The sequence below is a fragment of the Acomys minous genome (genome assembly GCF_964271855.1).
Source record: "Acomys minous genome assembly, chromosome: 20".
In the NCBI taxonomy this organism is placed as follows: Eukaryota; Metazoa; Chordata; class Mammalia; order Rodentia; family Muridae; genus Acomys; species Acomys minous.
Window position 1 is genome coordinate 13,036,837 of NC_140502.1, and position 20,237 is coordinate 13,057,073.

Consider the following 20,237-nt stretch of genomic DNA (forward strand, 5'->3'; position numbering starts at 1 on the left):
ATCTGTAAAAAAAAGAAACAATATATTATGATCCAGAACTATGTATAGGAGATGGAGAGGTGGATCTTTAGACAAGGTCACTTGCTGCTTTTGTAGAAGACAAAAATTTGGTTTACAGAAGCCACACAATGTATCCCAGTCACCTGTAACTCAGGGTCCATGGAATCCAATGCCTTCTCCTGCCCTCCGAGGAAAATGACTGTATATTGTATGCGTACATACAGTTGTCAGTTACATTAACATATGAAGTGAAAATTGATTAAAAAAAAAGAAATCTATTCACACATGTTGATGTTTTTTTCCAGACGCATCCCCTCACTGATGAGGTATTGCAACTTATAATTGTTCAGTGAGGGAACATGTCTCTTCAGGTGTTGTAGCAATTCTTGGGCTCTAAAACTCCAATGGATGTATATATATATTTACAGCTTTAATGACAGCATTAATTATATTTAGTGGTTTATAAAAAAGAAAAATGAGAGGAACTTATTGTTAGAGGCCAGGCAAGAGGAAAGGCAGAACAGCTTAGAACTAGTGGAATGCAGGCCACCTGTTAGCATAGTCGCTATGGGTGTGTATCTGAAAAACAGAGCCCCGAGGGCTATGTGTTCTGAGGACCTCAAGCTTTTGTGGAGTTTCTTTTTGCTTGTGGCACTCATGAGCACCACTTCCCACATATTCTTGGAGTTTTATGAAAACTCCATTGGGGTTTCAAGCCCCTTTTTGGGCAGTGTCATTGGCACATACAATATTAGTGATTGATCTTTTCCAAGCATTGCTGCTGGAGCTGAAAACGATTCAACCACCAGATTTAGAAATAATTTAGAGATGTAGCTGTAAAGTTAAATGACTGACATTCTCTTTTATTAAAATAAATGGAGAACATGCAGGTTTTGTCTCGCTGAGTTTGTCTGACCTGGCTTAATGTTATCCATTATCAGTCCATCAACATTCTTACACATGCTATGATTATGCCTTTTAATGTAGTAAAATTGTAGTACATTTTATATATGGAAAGTTTTTAATGTTGGATTTCTCTGTTTATGCATATGCAGGAAGGCTCCATTTAAATGTTATAATAAATAAAGCAGCAATGACAATCGATATTCAAATATTCCTATGGTATCATATGAAGTTCACTGGGCACTGGGCACAGGGCCAGCATTTGAACACTTCAGGCTAATCATAGTTGCAATTTTTAGCTTCTCAGCCAACACCAAAACTGACCTCTTTAATAGCTGTATTAAGTTGTCCAAATAATTTTGGTTGAGGTTAGCATTATCATGATGCCAATCAAGAAAGACAGAACAATATCAAATAAAGTTATTATCAAATAAGCATGATGATAAAAATTCTCACTAAAATATTAGCAAAAAATCTTCAAAATCATGTCAGAACAATTGTTCTTTTGCATTGATATCTGCATGAGGTAAGAGATATTACTTTTATTTCCTATGGGACTGATGAAGTTTCTAGAAGTTATGACGGTAGTACAGTGTTCTCAAGACCAAGTTCATGGTCAGACATGGTTTCAGGTTTCCTTAGAGGTACAATGTTGGCCCTCAAAACTGGCTGTGTTAGCCATATGCATCCAAGCTGCCCTGCCTAGATGAACTCCAGAAGAAGTTTAGTATTTTTGTCAGAGTTGCTGCTGTGTTCACTTATCATTTGGGCATAGAGAAGATTCTCACAGCTGCAAGTTGACCGAAATGAGACTCAATATCTCAGGATTTGTTGTTTGCTAATTCTATAAGCTGAAAAACTTGTATGGTCATCTTTCTAACCTTTAAAATACAAGGTGGTACTTACCTATTTAAATCACTGTATTGGCATTCTGAGGATATAGTGTGAATTAACCAGTTGATACTAGGCAAACTATGTCACTTAAATAATTAAAATATGATTAAAAGGGGTTATTCCTTATCCGGAACAAATTGAGTCTGGGCATAACAGAGTAATGATTCATAAGAACAAAAGGCCCAAAAGAGGGAAAACAAAGAGAAATGAAGGGAGTGATGGTCACCAGCCACCAGTTGTGTTTAGGCAGCAGAGCAATGCAGCCTCTTAAGAAGGAGGATAGAGTATAAAAACCCAGAAAGAGAGACACCAGGGACAGGATGTTCTGGGTGGCTCTGGACTCAGGGGAAGTTGTGCTGGAATTATGAGTGCTGCGGATGTGTTGAGCCACTTGTTTGTGTCTGAACAGCAGGATAATCATGGAGCCACTGGACCACGCAATGAGCCCAGAGAGGACGACTTCAGGACACACCACCAATGCTGCATAGAGGGCATCACTTATTTGATCACTCCCTACAATGGAGCAGTATTCAAAATTTCGCATTCTTGTCCCATTGTTTGTGTTTCTTTTGCTAAATGGGTACACAAAGAAAGTGAAATTTATCAACAAGTACAAAATCCAGATAATAAATATGCAGCATCCAATGTACTTTTCAGCTTTTCCTTTGTGATCTGACCAACACGATTTCTTAGGATTGATGGTGACAGCCTGGAAGACACTCAAGAGACATGTGGTTCCAATGGACACACTCCGCGCACTTTGGTGAATGTACACTATGAAATTGCATCCAAATTCAGTCAAGAACTGCTTCCTTCCCCAAACTGCCATTGTGTGGGGAACTCCTGCAGAGAGAGTGATCAAGGCATTGGCTGCCATTAGATGCATGAGAATCAAATCTGTGGGCTTCAGTTTGCATTCTCTGTAGTAAAGAGTGAGATAGCAGAACAAAAGAGAAAAATTTCCCAAAATTCCAGTGGTTGTTTGTGATAAGAAAACAATTTTGATTGCCAGATTCCAGAAGTTCATTTTGTGATTTAGCACAGTTTCCTTTAGAGTCTGTCCATACAGTTTATGTGGTTTAATGAATAACTGCAAAATATTTCAGCTTGGGGTGAAAGAAGAATCTATCAATTGATCGAGCTACTGAGAGAGTGAAACAGAGGGTCCTTTATACTCCTGAGTACAAAGCCAGGAGAGAGACATAAAAATACCTCTTCCAGAACCTGTTTGTGAGAATGGTTATTCTCCATGTTTTTACTGTGAAAATGCTCAATACTTTTAACATACATAGTGATGGATGAGAGACAAAAAGTTTCATACAAAAGAATCATTCAAGATGATTTGATAATTGCCAGTGAAATAAATAAATAATAAAATAAAAAATAATAAATTAAATAATAATAAAAGGAAACATGATGCAAACATTCAGAATATATTGATATTTGTTAGGAGTGCTGTAGAACAAGAGAACTTATAATGCTACAAACTATTTTAATTTTAAATTGTATTTCTAATTTATGTATTCACTTTACATCCTGATCATAACCACCTCCATAGTTGTCTTCCAGGTGTCCTCCCTCTCATGCGCTTCCCCCTATCTGCCTTCCACTTGCCCTCAGAAAAGGGGAGTACAACACACAAACACACACACACACACACATACACACACACACACACACACACACACACACACACACACACACAACCTCGGTACATCAAGTCCCAAAAGAACTGAGTTTATCCTCACCCTTTGAGGCCAGACAAGGCAGCCTGGATAAGGCAAAGTGATTGAAAGCAGGCAACAGAGTCTATAGGTAAAAACCATTCTACTTACTAAGGAACCTATATGAAGATCAAACTGGGCATCAGTTACATGTGTGTTGAGGGCCAAGATCTAGTAGATGCGTGTTCTTTGGTTGGTGCTTCCATCTCTCCATAAGGCAGAGGCAGCTGTGAAAAAGTTAAAACACATTTGGAGATATTGTGGGACCTTAGAGACTATCAGACACTAGCTGTCTTTTCTCTCTGTGTTGGCACTCCGGAGGAAATGGGTACTGGACAAAATTGAAAGTATTCTATTAAGTGAATTTATCCAGGCCCACAAAGATCCCTAGCCTGCATTCTGTCTTAATGTAGTTTCTTTGTTTATGGTTATAACAGATGTTTGTTTATGTGGGATAAACCTATATTGAGCCAGTGATATTTTCATGCGGCTCCTTAGATGATGACACAGAGCTTGTATGAGACACTATGAGGAAATAAAGAAAACATAACATGAGAGAAGAAGGATAAATAATGTGCTTAAAACAGATAAGGTTAATAAGAGCAGAAAGAAAAAGTAAAAGAATTGGGTCAACCAAAACTGTAAATATAAAGAGTTTTTAAACAAACCAGCTACTTTTAATTAACAAAAAAGAAAAGGAAAGGAAAAAGGAGCAAAAATTGAAAGAAAAAGGAATAAGAGCAACACTCTTGTACATGTTTGTGAATAAGCCAGGAACCTCGTGACTTTGCTTTATCTGAATGTGCCCACAACTTCTGTGGAATACTGATTCCATGTGGTTGGGAAAAACAATGCAAACCTGCATGCCAGTAACCCCAGTGCTAAGAATAACAACAGTAATACTTTTTGTCAAAGAAAGAAGAATTTATAATCTATTCCTTTAATCTGCTGTGTTCCCTGTAATGTTTCCCTTGGAGAAAATCCATGAGATGTATGGTTATGAAGTCACAAAGAAAACAAGAATGTGATTTTGGTTTAAGTTTTTCCTTGAATGGCAGCTTTGGTGGTAGCTACGTTCTGCACATAAAATTCATGGAGTCACATTTGAGAGCATTGTTGCAACAGACACTATCCAATATTTGTGCACAGTGATACTGACTGACCTCAAATACCATGCATTAGTAGTGTAAAGTAGTGATGGTACAAAAGTGGACAATGTGTTGGACTGCCCGTCAGTACACCTAAGGTGGATAACACACTTAGGGCAGCAAACCCTATTCCTAAAAGGAGAAGCAGGTACTTCTTTATTTGTACAGGTTTCACAGAACAAAAGAAGACTAATGATTATCTCAGCGGTACAGATTATGTGCATGTTTTTTTTACAATACCTGTCTAGGTTTAAAAGTCCATTCAAAAATAGAAAATACAACCTGAATATATTTTTGTTTTTGTCCATCCTATAACTCCACTTTAAAGTATCCAAAGAATGTGTCCTCCAAATATAACATGTTATATAACAGCCTGCTTTTAGAGTGGCAGTGTTTACAGTTTGAAAAGACCCCAGACAACCAGAAAATATCTGAACAAGTCTTCTTGGACTAACAAATACTAAAACCAAACATGTTTTACTAAATGTTTCTTCATCTGGGCTATAAAGTCAGAAACATTTGCTTTGGTCAATCAGATTCTGCTTATATTTAGAGTATGACTAAGCAAGGAGAGATAGGTTGGGACATATTTGGTCTTCTCTATCCTTGCACAATACTTTCAATATAAGTTCTCTTCCATGATACCTTTCCAAGTTCAAATGGAAGAGACTTCAAATGAGCCATTTTACCAATGACTATTAAATACAGAATCAGTTACTAATGCCTCTAAAAGCAGAAGATAAGTAAGGTGTGAAATAAAAGTATGTTTACCTCCAGAAACAGATAACATACTTGACCTATCCAGGACTATGAGTTTCTTATATTTCCATTTAAATGTCCACTATGGGAATGAAATCATGATGAGTTCATTCCTCCTTCTCTTTCTCTTCTTCCTCCTCCTCTTCCGAGAACTACTACTACTAAGATACACTACATGCCATGTAGGCTAAGGTGAATTTTCACAATGATTTATTACAATAGTCCTTCAGCACATATACAAATGGCTTGCAATGTCCTGTCTTAGCCTCAGTCAGCCAAGTGGGCAAATTAAATCACAGTAAGAACCAAGAGGAAATGGGACAATGTTAGGAACACTTCTGTCATTCCCACTCACCTCTTAGGTATGCAATTACTCCTATGCCTTCTCTCTCAGTTCCATGGATCTTTTTCTATACCAACTTCCCACTACCAAACTTGAATATATACTAAGTCCTCTCTTCTCTACTGACTCTGCCACTCAGACTGATAGCAAAGCACTCCCCTGGATTCTTGCTTCTGCAGGATGGTGACTCCATTCAGCACATCTCAGACTCATTAATAAGCAGAGCTGTGAGAGAGCCAGCTCAAGACCTGAGGGCGAGGTCTGTGTCACTGTGACCTCACCTCCCTGCAGAACTGCAATTTTCTTTTCATCTGTAGTGGTGATGACAGTGCTGGCTTTGGGAAACAAAATTATTCATGAAACTTTCTCCAATCCTCAATTGACAAAGACTTCTGAGAGTTCCCTGTGAGTACCTCCAAAGACACAGTGTTTTGGGGAGGCATTGAAGTCCTTATATCCGATTGAATGTACTTTTTTTTTTCAGGCAGGCCTGAGCAATCTTTATTCTGCAGAGGAAATGACCACAGATCCCTACACCGTGACATGACAAGGGGAGCCAGCCTTTCAGGGGTGGGCAGCTCCTGCCAGGAGGCAAAACTTCAGGTAGAAGATGGGCAGACACGCAAGGGCCTAAAACAGAGACAAACCACATAGAGCAGGGTGCTGCTCCCCACTCCCAAACCCAGACAGCACCCAAAGGAACAACCACGACATGACTGGCCTAGGACCCACCCAAAACATGGTAGCCTGATGGCCCCTACCTGGTAGAATGGGGGGGGGGATATCACATCTCTGCTTAACCCACTGGGGACTGATATAGTTTAGGAGCCATGACCTCTCTGGGGAGAGCCTGACCAGAACTCCTAACCACCCGTCACCCCTACTCCTGACTCAGAAGGCAAAGGTTTCTTGGGAGGCATAGACCACGTAGCAGAATCCGTCCTCATCCTTCTCCTGTTCATAGATGTCAGCGATGGGCGTGGACATGCTCACCATGCTGTGCTGGTTGATCAGCAGGAAGAAGGCCTGCGTGGGGTTCAGCTGCAGGCGGCGCCAGATGATCTTGACCAACTCTCTCATGTTAACATGGTCTGGGACCAGGAACTTGGTCTTATCCAGGACAGGTAGCTGCTTCTCACCCTTGTACCACTTGATGATCACAGGGATATTGCTCAGGTGCTGGTCGCGGATCTGCTGCACCTCCTTACAGCGGTTGGCAAAGCTGTGCTGCTGCTTGAAAGGCCAGTTGGAGGTCATGGCGCAGGCCCTGCGTGGCGCGCAGCCTGGGCTCCAGGGTGCACAGCTCAGGGATGTGGCTGCGGATTGGCGGGTCTGGGGCTCTGTGGCTCGAGCTCAAGGGCTGCGGAGCTCGCCTTTAAAAAAAAAAAAAGATTTATTTATTTATTTATTATTATGTATACAGTGTTGTGCTTGCATACTCCTGCAAACCAGAAGAGGGTGCCATATCACATTACAGATGGTTATGAGCCACCATGTGGTTGCTGGGAATTGAACTCAGGACTTTTGGAAGAGCAGGCAGCACTCTTAACAACTGAGCCATCTCTCCAGCCCTTACTTTCCTTTAATACAAATCAACTTAGTTTCTTTAAAAGTATTTATAATATTTGTTGTACTTAATATTCCTTGTATATTTTATCTCAGCATGGGAGCTTTATTCAAGTGCACCACTCAGTTTACAATTATAAATTTTTATATCTTTCCACCACTATCTCTGTTTTATGTGTTTCTGCAGAGTAATTTTAACCCAGCAAAATGTCTACTCTCAATATGTCCAAATACCTTATAAGGATGTGTGACCTAGCTGATATGCAGACACACCTTTATCAGATACCTTTAATAGGACACAATGAAGATAAATTTAATCTGTAGAAGAAATTGCCGGGGTTTAAATATGATATCTAATTGAGAGGCAGACAAAGTGATGAAACAGGGAAAGATTTGAGAGAATAGGATACACATAACTTCAATGAAAACAGAAAGGAAACAGAGGCTACTCTTGGAAAGTTTCTTAAAAACTGGAAATAGATCTAACCTCATGATCCAGCTATACCACTCATAAGCATATACACAAAATATTTTCTAGCATGCTATAATGATATTTGTTCAAGTATGTTCACAGCAGCTATATTTGTGGTAGCCAGAACGTGGAATCAACCCATATACACTTCAACTGGACAATGTATACTGGAAATGCAGTTCAGGTATACAGTGCTTTATTAATCAGCTATTACAAACAATGGCATTATGGAATTTGCAGGCAAATGATGGGAACAAGGGAAGATCATGCAGAATGAGATAACCCATACCCATATAGACAAACATAGTGTGTGTTCACTTATAAGTGGATATTAGCTATAAAATAAAGGATAACTAGTCAACAAATCATAGAGTCAAAGAAGCTAAGTAACAGAGGGAGGAGGAGTGGGGGATTCTTGAATTTCACTGAGAAGAAGAAACAGGACAGACATCTTGGGTAGATGGAGAAGGATCCTGGACACTGGTGGAAGTGGGAATGGGAGCAAGAGGGACCAGGTGGAGGAAAGATGGAGCTGTAGAGTACAGGGAGAGAAGATTAGAATGGGGGCACATCTCATAAACAGTCTAGAAGCCAAGGCAATGGAAATTCCCAGGACACCATGAGGCAACGTTACATAAGACTCCTTGCAATGGAGAATATGGATCCTTAGTTAGCATCTTCTCTAACCAGGAAAGACTTCCAATAGAGGTTCTGGTATTTCAACCCAGCTGCCAAACCTTTGATCTATAATTTATCATGCTACAGGATGTACAGAGACAGGAGCCTAGTATAATTATCATCAGAGAGGTTTCACCCAGCAACTGATGGAAACAGAGGCAAAGACCCACAGCCTAACATGATGCATGGCTTGGGGAATCCTGTGAAGGAGTAGGATGAAGAATTAAAGGAGTCAGAGGGGTCAAGGACACCACAAGAAAACCTACAGAATCAACCATCTTGGCACCATTAGTGACTCAGAAAGAATGAATTTCCAACCAATGAGCTTTCCTGGGACTGACAAAGGCCTTCTGCTCATATGTCTTATTTGTGTAGCATGAGCTTCTTGTATGGTTCTTAATAGTAGGAGAAAGGGCTGTGTCTGAATCTATTGGCTCCTTTTGGGACCTTTTCCTCCTATTACCCTCCTACTGTCTAGCCTTGTCTGCCTCAATGGGAGAGGATGCCCTTAGGCTTACTGCAATTTGAAGTTCTGGTGTTGATTGATAGTCATTGGAAGCCTCTCTTTTTCTTAAGAAAAATGGAGGTGTAGACAGGGTGGAAAGAGGTAGGAAGGACTGAGAGGAGAGGAAAGATGAGAAACTCCAGTGGGATGTAAGGAAAATAAATTAGTTAATTTTATTTTAAAAAGTAAAATAAAGAAAACCAACAGTTGCATATTTTTAATATTTTTCTCCTCAAGTAATGCAGGGAAATTATTGGAAAATACAGAATGTGTATCTGCCTCCTATCTTAGACAGGACAGTATTGTGTGACTTTGGATGCTATATATGATGCACGGTCCCTTCCTCTTACAATCTTCCCTCAATAAAAAGGCAAAGAGACTCCTCATCCACATATAGTTACTGTCTTTGTGGTGCCCGCGCCATCGCGGTACCTAGTTGAGGGCGAGGGACTGCGGATTTAACTCATACGTACACACGTGCGCGCGCGCGCACACACACACACACACACACACACACACAAACACACTGAGTCCTTTGTGCTAAGAGAGCAGCAACCATGGCTGCAGCTGCGGCGGCGGTTTATTATTCTCCTTTCCAGAGTTCTAAAGAACCTTCTTATAGGCAGTAAAACAGGAATCCTCCTCCCAGGTGAAATCCCTCAAGAGGTGATTGCACACAGGAGGCCAAGTTTCCAGGAAGGCAGGGGCCCGTTCTCAGAGCAGTAAACATGACTACCTGACCAAGATAAACACAAACATGGAAGCTGCTAGAAACAGGACATGAAACAGCAAGACAGGCAGGCAGCCCAGTCGGGCCTGGTTCCTACAGTCTTTTATTCTCCTCAAGCACAGTGGCTCGAAGAACTTTTTACATCACATCTAAAACCACGAAGAAATGCAAGTCTATCAAGTTGTTCATTAACTATTTTTTGTCGTATGTCTATAAAATTAACTAATCTATGTGGTAGAAAGACAGCTCAGTGTCTAAGAGCACTGACTGATCTTCTAGAGGATCTGGGTTTATATATCAGCACCCACATGGTGACACACAGCCACCTCTCATGCCAGTTCCTGCATCTCTGAGGTCCTTTCTGGCCTCTATGAGTCCCTGGCATGCATCTGTTACATGGACATACATGCAGACAAACACCCAAACACATAAGATCAATTGGCTAATTAATTAATGGTAACTAATATAAATTTAATATACAAACGTTGCTTAGATGTGTAATTCAGAAACTTAAATACTAGTAGATATATTTGAGGAAATTGTATCTTACATTACACATAGAATCTCTATCACTAAACACCTACTGATCTGTAAAAAAAAGAAACAATATATTATGATCCATAACTATGTATAGGAGATGGAGAGGTGGATTTTTAGATAAGGTCACTTGCTGCTTTTGTAGAAGACAACAATTTGATTTACAGAAGCCACACAATGTATCCCAGTCACCTGTAACTCAGGGTCCAGGGAATCCAATGTCTTCTCCTGCCCTCCGAGGAAATTGCCTGTATATTGTATGCATACATACCGTTGTCAATTACATAAACATATGAAGCGAAAATTGATTTAAAAAATCTATTCACACATGTTGTCGTTTTTCTCCAGACCCATCCCCTCACTGATGAGCTATTGCAATTTATAACTGTTCATGTCTCTTCAGGGTTTGTAGCAACTCTTGGGCTCTACAACTCCAATGGATGTACATATACTTATGGATTTAATGTTAGCATTAATTATATTTAGTGTTTTATCAAAAAGAAAAATGAGGGGAACTTATTGTTAGGGGCATGCAATAGGAAAGGCAAAACAGCTTAGAACTAATGGAGTGCAGTACACCTGTTAGCACAGTCGCTATGGGTGTGCATCTGAGAAGCAGAGCCCCGAGGGCTATGTGTTCTGAGGACCTCAAGCTTTTGTGGAGTTTCATTTTGCTTGTGGCCCTCATGATCACCACTTCCCTCATATTCTTAGAGTTTTATGAAAACTCTATGGGGATTTCTAGCCCCTTGTTGGGCAGTGTCATTAGCACATACAATATTAGTGATTGATCTTTTCCAAGCATTGCTGCTGGAGCAGACTAATGATTCAACCACCAAACTTAGAAATAAGTTAGAGATGTAGCTGTAAAGTTAAATGACTGGCATTCTCTTTCCATAAAATCAATGGAAAATATGCAGGTTTTTATCTTCCTGAGTTTGTGTGACCTTGCTTAATGTTATCCATTATCAGTCCATCAATATTTCTACACATGCTGTCATTATGTCTCTTAATGTAGTAAAATCATAGTACATTTTATATATGAAAAGTGTTTAATGTTGTATTTCTCTGTTTATGCATATGTAGGAAGGTTCCATTTCATTGCTACAATAAATAAAGCAGCAATGACAATGGATATCGAAATATTTCAGTGGTATGAGATGGAGTTCACTGGGCACAGGGCCAGCATTTGAACACTTCAGGCTAATCATAGTTGCAATTTTTAGCTTCTCAGCAATCCCCAAAACTGACCTCCTTAATAGCTGTATTAAGTGTCCAAATATTTTTTTGGGGGTTAGCATTATCATGATGCAAAACAAGTAAGACAGAACAAAAAAAAATTATTATCAAATAAGCATAATGATAAAAAATTCTCACTATAATGTTAGCAAATAATCTTCAATATCATGTCAAAACAATTGTTCTTTTGCTATGATCTTTATATGAGGTAACAGATATTACTTTTATTTTCTATGGGACTGGTGAAGTCTCTAGATATTATGACGGTACTACAGTCTTCTCAAGAACAAGTTCCTGGTCAGACATGGTTTCAGCTTTCCTTACAGGTAGAATGTTGGCCCCGAAACTGGCTGTGGTAGGCATATCCCTCCAAGCTGCCCTGCCTGAATGAACGCCACAAGTTTAGCATTATTGACAGAGTTGCTCATCCGTTCACTTATCATTGGGCAAAGAAAAGATTCTCACACCTGCAAGTTGAGAGAAACGAGACTCAAATAATATCTCAGGTTTTTTCACTGGCTAATCCAATAAGCTGAAAATTTTGTATGGTCATCTTTCTAATCTTTCAAAGACAAAGTGCTACCCACCTATTTAAGTCTCTGTATTGTGGTTTGAGGATAGAGTGTGAATTAACCAGTAGATACCAGGCAAAATATATCACTTAAATAATTAAAATATGACTAAGAATGGTTATTCCTTGTCCAGAACAAACTGAGTCTGGGCATGACAGTGTAATGATTCCTAAGGACAAAAGGTCCATATGAGGGAAAACAAAGAGAAGTGATGGGAGTGATGGTCACCAGCCACCAGTTGTGTTTGGGCAACAGAGCAATGCAGCCTCTTAAGAAGGAGGATAGAGTATAAAATCCCAGAAAGAGAGACACGAGGGAGAGGATGTTCTGGGTGGCTCTGGACTCAGGGGAAGTTCTGCTGGAATTAGGAGTGCTGCGGATGTGTTGAGCCACCTGTTTGTGTCTAAACAGGAGGACAATCATGGAGCCACTGGACCACGCAATGAACCCAGAAAGGAAGACTTCAGGACACACTATCAATGCTGCATAGAGGGCATCACTTATTTGATCACTCCCTACAATGGAGCAGTATTCAAAATCTCGCTTTCTCGTTACGTTTTTATGTTGGTAAATATGTACACAAAGAAAATGAAATTTATCAACAAGTACAAGACCCAGATAATAAATATGCAGCCTCCAATGTACTTCTCAGCTTTGACTTTATGATTCCTCCAACACAATTTTCTAGGATTTATAGTGACAGCTTGAAAGACACTCAAGAGACATGTGGTTCCAATGGACACACTCCGAGCACTTCTTTGAATGTACAATATAAAATTGCATCGAAATTCAGTCAAGAATTGCTTCCATCCCCAAACTGCCATTGTGTGAGGAACTCCTGCAGAGAGAATGATCAAGGCATTGGCTGCCATTAGATGCATGAGAATCCAATCTGTGGGCTTCAGTTTGCATTCTCTGTAGTAAAGACCGAGATAGCCGAACAAAAGAGAGAAATTTCCCACAATTCCAGTGGTTGTTTGTGATAGGAAAACAATTTTGATTGCCAGATTCCAGAAGTCCATTTTGGGATTCAGCACAATTTCCTTTAGAGTGTGTCCACACAGTTTCTCTGGTTTAATGAATAAGTGAAAATGATTCTAGGTTGGGATGAAAGATGTATCCATTAATCCATGGAACTCCTGAGAGACTGAAAGAGAGGGTCCTTTATACTCCTGAGTACAAAGCCAGAAGAGACATAAGAACACCTCTTCCAGAACTTCTTTGTAAGAATGACTACTTTCCATGTTTTTCCTGTGAGATGGCTCAATACTTATTTTGTAAATAATGCTGGAAGAAGAGATAAATAGTTTTACACGATATGAATCATTCAAGATGATTTGATGTTGGCCAGTGAGAATAAGAAATAAATGATCATAAAACAAATAGTAGTAAAAACAAACACGATGCAAGACATCCTGAATTCATTGCTACTTGCTAGGAATGCTGAAGAACATGAACAGTTTAATAATTTCAACAGACTATTTTATTTTTAAATTTGTTTGTAATTTAATTCACTTTGCTTCCTCATCACAGGCTCCTCCATAATCATCTTCCAGTTCCTCCCTCTCATGTACTTCCCCCTATCTGCTTTCCAATTGCCATCAGAAAAGGAGAGCCCAGCACACACACACACACACACACACACACACACACACACACACACACACACACAGCTCGGTACGAAAGGAATGAGTTCATCTTCATGGTCTGAGGTCAGACAAGGCAGCCTGGATAAGGTAAAGTGATGGAAAGCAGGCAACAGAGTCCATAGACAGAAGTCACTCTACTTACTAGGGGACCCACATGAAGATCAAAGTGAGCATCCATCATATGCGTGTTGAGGGCCTAGATCTAGTAGATGCATGTTCTTTGGTTGGTGCTTCCATTTCTCCATAAGGCAGAAGCAGCTGTGAAGAAGTTAAAACATGTTTGGAGACATTCTGAGACCGTAGAGACTATCAGATACTAGCTGTCTTTTCTCTACATGTTGGCACTGCAGAGGGAATGGATACTGAACAAAATAGAAAGTATTCTATTAAGTGAATTGATCTAGGCCCAAAGAGATCATTAGACTATATTCTGTCTTAATGTAGTTCTTTGCTTATGGCTATAACAGATATTTGTTTATGTGGGATAAACCTCTTGAGCCAAGGAAATTGTGATGCAGCTCATTAGATGGTGACAAAGAGCTTGCATGAGAGGCGGTGTGAAAATAAAGAAAATGTAATATGAGAGTAGAAGAATAAATAATGTGCTTAAAACAGATAAGGTTAATAGGAGCAAAAATGGAAAGAAAAAAAGTTAGATCAACCCAAACACTAAATATAAACAGGTTTTAAAAAACTAGCTACTTTTAAGTTAGCTAAAACAAAGGAATATTAAAAAATGACCAAAAACTGAAAGAAAAATAAATAAAAATAATAGTCTTGTACATTTTTGTAAATTGACCAGGAGCCTTATACCTTTTGATTATCTGAATGTGACTGCAAAGTTTGTAGAAAACTGGTCACATCGGCTTAGGAAGAAAAATACAAACCCACATGCTAAGAACAACCCAGTGGTAAGGATAACAACAGTAATTTTTTTGTCAAAGAAGGAAGAATTTATAATCCAGTGTTGTCTTGTGTGCATAAACCAGGATATCCAGTACATGTGTCCATAAATAGTTCATGATCAATTAATCAAAATACACATCAGAAAATTCTATAAACTTGTAGACTCCTGAAAAGTAGTACACTATTGTTTTATTCTACTGTGTTCCATGTGATGTTTCACTTGGAAAATTTCAGTGAGATGTATGGTTATGAAGTCACAAAGAAAGAAAAAAGTGATTTTGGTTTAAGGTGTTCCTTGAATTGCAGTTTTGGTGGTGGCTGAGGTCTGCCCATAAATTTGATGGAATTACATTTGAGAGCATTATTCCAACAGACATCCTCCAATATCCGTGCACAATGATACTGACTGAGCTCTGATACCATGTATTAGTCTAAAGTAGTGACCATCCATAAGAGGACAATTTGTTGGACTGCCCATCAGTACACCAAAGTTGGATAACACTCTTAGGGCCACAAACCGTATTCCTACAAGGAAAAGTAGGTGCTTCTTTATTTACACAGGGTTCCCAGAACAAAGCAGACCAATGATTATCCCAAAAATACAGATCATGTGTTTGATTTTATTCATTATACGCCTAGGTTTACATGTTCAGTCACAAAGAGAAAATACAACCTGAAAAGATTTTATTTTTATCAGTCCTATAACTAGAATTTAAAGAATGTAAAGAAGGTGTCCTCTAAATATAACATATTTATTATATAACAGCCTGCTTTTAAACTGGCAATGTTTACAGTTTGAAAACACTCCAGACAAACAGAAAACATATGAGCAAGCCTCCTTCAGGATAGAAAATCCTAATACCAAACATATTTCACTATATGTTTCACCATCTGTGCTATAAAGCCAGTAACATTTATTTTGATCAATCAAATTCTTACATTTAGAGTATGACTAACCGAGGAGAGATAAGTTGGGACATATTTAGTCTTAGCTATCACTGCACAATACTTTCAATGTAAGTTCTCTTCCATGATACCTTTCCAAGTTCAAAGGGAAGAGGCTTCGAAGCAGCCATTGTACCAATGACCATTAAATACAGAATCAGATACTAATGCCTCTATAAGCAGAAGATTAGTGAGGTGTCAAATAAAAATATGTTTACACACAGAAACAGATAACATACTTGACCTACCCAGGACTGTGAATTTTTTAATAATTCCATTTAACTTGCGACTATGGGAGTGATATCATGATGAGTTCACTCCTCCTCTTTCTCCTCCTCCTCCTCCTTCTGATCCTCTTCCACTTCCTTTACTTCTACCACCCCCCCCATTACTACGACTACTACTACTACTTCAAAGACACAGTACATGTCATGTAAGGTAAGGTGAATTAACACAATGATTTATTACAATAGTTCACCAGCACATTTACAAACAGCCCGGAATGTTCTACAGTACCTCAGTCAGACACAGTTGGCAAATTAAATCAAAGCAACACCCAACGGGAAGTGTCACAAAGTTATGAACACTTTTATCATTCCCATTCACCTCTTAGGTATGCAATTATTCCTATGCCTTCTCTCTCAGTTCCATGGATCTTTTTCTATACCAACTTCCCACTACCAAACTTGAACATATACTAAGTCCTCTCTTCTCTACTGCCTCTGCCACTCAGACGGATAGCAAAGCACTCCCCTGGATTCTTGATTCTGCAGGATGGTGACTCCATTCAGCACATCTCAGACTCATTAATAAGCAGAGCTGTGAGAGAGCCAGCTGAAGACCTGAGGGCAAGGTCTGTGCCACTATGACCTCACCTCCCTGCAATTTTCTTTTCATCCGTAGTGGTGATGACAATGCTGGCTTTGGGAGACAAAATTATTCATGAAACTTTCTTTAGTTGTCAATTGACAAAGACTTTTGAGACTTCCTTGTGAGAACCTCTAAAGACACAGTGATTAGGAAGGCACTGAGTTTTCAAGATGCCTCAAAATTGATTGGGTCACTGGAAGGTGTTAGTAACATTGGAGTCACATGCGTAAGGTATTGAAGTTTTTATATTCCATTGAATATAGATTTCACTTGCTTTTTAAATACAAATCAACTTATTTCCTTTAAAAATTTTATAACATTTTCACAGTTAGTATTGTTTGTATATTTTATATCAGCATGTGAATTTGATTCAAGTGCACCCCTCAGTTGACATTTACAAATTTTTGTATCTTTCTAACACTATGTCATGTTTATGTGTTCCTGTAGAGTAATTTTAACCCAGCAAAATGTCTACTGTGAGTATGTCCAAATACCTTGTAAGGCTGTGTGAGCTAGCTGATATGCAGACACACCTTTAGCAGACACCTTTCATAGAAAACAATGAAGGTAAATGTAATCTATAGAAGATATTATCACTGTTTTAATGTGATATCAAATTGAAAGGCAGACAAAGTGATGAATAAGAGAAAGATTTGACAGAATAGGAAATGCCTAACTTTCATGAAAATAGAATGAAAACAGAGGCTCCTGTTGGAAACCAATTTGCAGTTTTTTAAAAATTGGAAGTAGATCTAACGTCATGATCCAGATATACCACTCATAAGCATACACAAGATATGTTTCAGCATGCTACAATGATATTTGTTCAACTATGTTCATAGGAGCTTTATTTGTGGTTCCCAGAAACTGGAATTACCCATATACACCTCAACTGAAAAAATGTATACTGAAAATGCAATTCATGTGTACAGTGTTTTATTAATCAGCAATTACAAACAATGGCATCATGAAATTTGCAGGCCAATTATGGGAACAAATAAAGATCATGCTGCATGAGGTAACTCATAGCCATAAAGACAAACATAGTGTGTGATCACTTATAAGTGGATATTAGCTGTAAAATAAAGGATAATTAGTCAACAACCCACAGAGTCAAAGAAGCTAAGTAACAGAGGGAGCATTGGCAGATTTTTGAATTTCACTCAGAAACAGAAACAGGATAGACATCTTGGGTGGGTGGAGAAGGATCCTGGACACGGGTGGGTGTGGGAATGGGAGCAAGAGGGATCAGGTGAAGGAAGGATGGATCTAGAGAGTGCTGGGAGAGAAGACAAGAATGGTAGCACATCTCAGAAACAGTGTAGAATCCAAAGGCAATTGAACCTTCTAGGAAAACATGATGGTGGCTGTAGCTAAGACTCCAAGTAACAGAAGATAAGGAGCCTTAGTTAGCCCTTTTTTCTAACCAGGAAAGACTTCCAACAGAGGTTTTGGCATTTCATCCAACTGTAATGTATTTGACCTACAATTTGTCCTGCCTACAGGATGTGTAGAGACAGGAGTGTGGTATAATTATCATCAGAGAAGTTTCACCCAGCAATTGATGGAAACAGATGCACAGGCCCATAGCCTAACATGACACATGGCTTCGGGAATCCTGTGAAGGAGTAGGATGAAGAATTAAAGGAGAGAGAGAGAGGTCAAGGACACCACAAGAAAACCTATAGGATCAACAATCTTGGCATCATTAGGGGCTCAGGAAGAATGAATTTCCAGCCAATGAGCTTTCATGGGACTGACAAAGGCCTTCTGCACAGATGTCTAAATTGTGTAGCATGAGCTTTTTGTATGGCTCTTAACAGTAGGAGAAAGGGTTGTGTCTGACTCTATTGCCTGCTTTTGGGACCCTTTCCTCCTATTTTCCTCCTACTGTCTAGCCTTGCCTACCTCAATGGGAGAGGATGCCCTTAGGCTTACTGCAAATTGATGTGCTGATGCCGGTTGATTGTCATTGGAGGCCTCCCCTTGTCTTAAGAAAGATGGAGGAGTAGACAGGGTGGAAAGAGGTAGCAAGGACTGACAGGAGAGGAAGGATGAGACACTCCGGTAAGATGAAAAGTAAATAAATTAGTTAATTGTATTTTTGATGTTTGATCCTCACATAATATGGGGAAATTATTTGAAAATACAGAATGTGAATTGGCCTCCAACTTGGACAGGGCAGCATTGTGTGACTTCGGATGTTACATATGATGCACAGTCCCTTCTTACAATCTTCTACCTATAAAAAGCAAAAGATTGCCCCTCCACATACTGTTATTGTCTTAATATTCTCCTAAAGCACAGTGGCTCGCAGAACTTTTACATCACATCCAAAACCACGAACAATAAAGTCTATCAAGTTGTTCATTAACTATTTTTTGTCGTATGTCTATAAAATTAACTAATCTATGTGGAAGAAAGATGACTCAGTGTCTAAGAGCACTGACTGATCTTCTAGAGGATCTGGGTTTATTTATCAGCACCACATGGTGACACACAGCCACCTCTCATGCCAGTTCCTGCATCTCTGAGGTCCTTTCTGGCCTCTGTGATTACCTGGCATGCATCTGTTACATGGACATACATGCAGAAAAACGTCCAAACACATAGAATTAATTAGCTAATTAATTGAATGTAACTAACACAAATTTAATATGCAAACATTATTTAGATGTGTAATTCAGAAACATAAATACTAGTAGATATATTTGAGGAAATTGTATCTTATATTACACATAGAATCTCTATCACTAAACACCTACTGATCTGTAAAAAAAAAATAAACAATATATTATGATCCATAACTATGTATAGGAGATGGAGAGGTGGATATTTAGATAAGGTCACTTGCTGCTTTTGTAGCAGACAACAATTTGATTTACAGAAGCCACACAGTGTATCCCAGTCACCTGTAACTCAGGGTCCATGGAATCCAATGCCTTCTCCTGCCCTCCAAGGAAATTGCCTGTATATTGTGTGCATACATATCGTTGTCAGTTACATAAACATATGAAGTGAAAATTGATTTTAAAAAAAGAAATCCATTTGCACATGTTGACATTTTTCTCCAGACTCATCCACTCACTGATGAGCTATTGCAAGTTATAATTGTTCAATGCGAGGGAACATGTCTCTTCAGGGTTTGCAGCAACTCTTAGGCTCTACATCTCCAAAGGATGTACATATACTTACGAATTTAATGACAGCATTAGTTATATTTAGTGATTTATCTAAGAGAAAAATGAAGGGAATTTATTGTTAGAGGCCACGCAAGAGGAAAAGCAAAACAGCTTAGAATTAATGAAATGCAGTCCACCGGTTAGCACCGTCGCTATGGGTGTGCATCTGAGAGGCAGAGCCACAAGGACTATGTGTTCAGGAGTTTCATTTTGCTTGTGGCGCTCATGATCACCATTTCCCACATAATCATAGAGTTTTATGAAAACTCTACGGGGACTTCTAGCCCGCCCTTGGGCAGTGTCATTGGCACATACAATATTAGTGACTGATATTTTCCAAGCATTGCTGCTGGATCAGACTAATGATTCAACCACCAGACTTAAAAATAATTTAGAAATGTAGCTGTAAAGTTAAATGACTGGCATTCTCTTTCCTTAAAATAAATGGAGAACACCCAAGTTTTTATCTTGCTGAGTTTGTGTGACCTGGCTTAATGTTATCCATTATCAGTCCATCTATATTTCTACACATGCTATGATTATGTCTTTTAATGTAGTAAAGTTATAGTACATTTTATATATGAAAAGTGTTTAATGTTGGATTTCTCTATTTAT

The 20,237-nt window shown here is 39.0% G+C and overlaps 2 protein-coding genes and 1 pseudogene across 3 annotated transcripts; all 3 read right to left on the bottom strand.

Moving 5' to 3' along the window:
- Positions 1–1,903: 1,903 nt before the first annotated feature.
- LOC311591058 (vomeronasal type-1 receptor 4-like) lies at positions 1,904–2,824 on the bottom strand (the record flags this gene model as incomplete). The annotated part of the gene is made up of 1 exon (XM_084770427.1): positions 1,904–2,824. One exon carries the CDS (start codon positions 2,822–2,824, stop codon positions 1,904–1,906), a length of 921 nt encoding a protein of 306 aa, XP_084626553.1.
- A 3,693-nt stretch (positions 2,825–6,517) lies between these two features.
- LOC311590962 (microtubule-associated protein 1 light chain 3 alpha-like) lies at positions 6,518–7,049 on the bottom strand. The gene has a single exon (XM_084770280.1). It carries the CDS (start codon positions 7,026–7,028, stop codon positions 6,663–6,665), a length of 366 nt encoding a protein of 121 aa, XP_084626406.1. The 5' UTR covers positions 7,029–7,049; the 3' UTR covers positions 6,518–6,662.
- Positions 7,050–12,178: 5,129 nt separating this feature from the next.
- LOC311591059 (vomeronasal type-1 receptor 4-like) lies at positions 12,179–13,092 on the bottom strand (annotated as a pseudogene). Its single transcript has one exon. The product of its transcript is annotated as a vomeronasal type-1 receptor 4-like (transcript).
- Between the last annotated feature and the right edge of the window lie 7,145 nt (positions 13,093–20,237).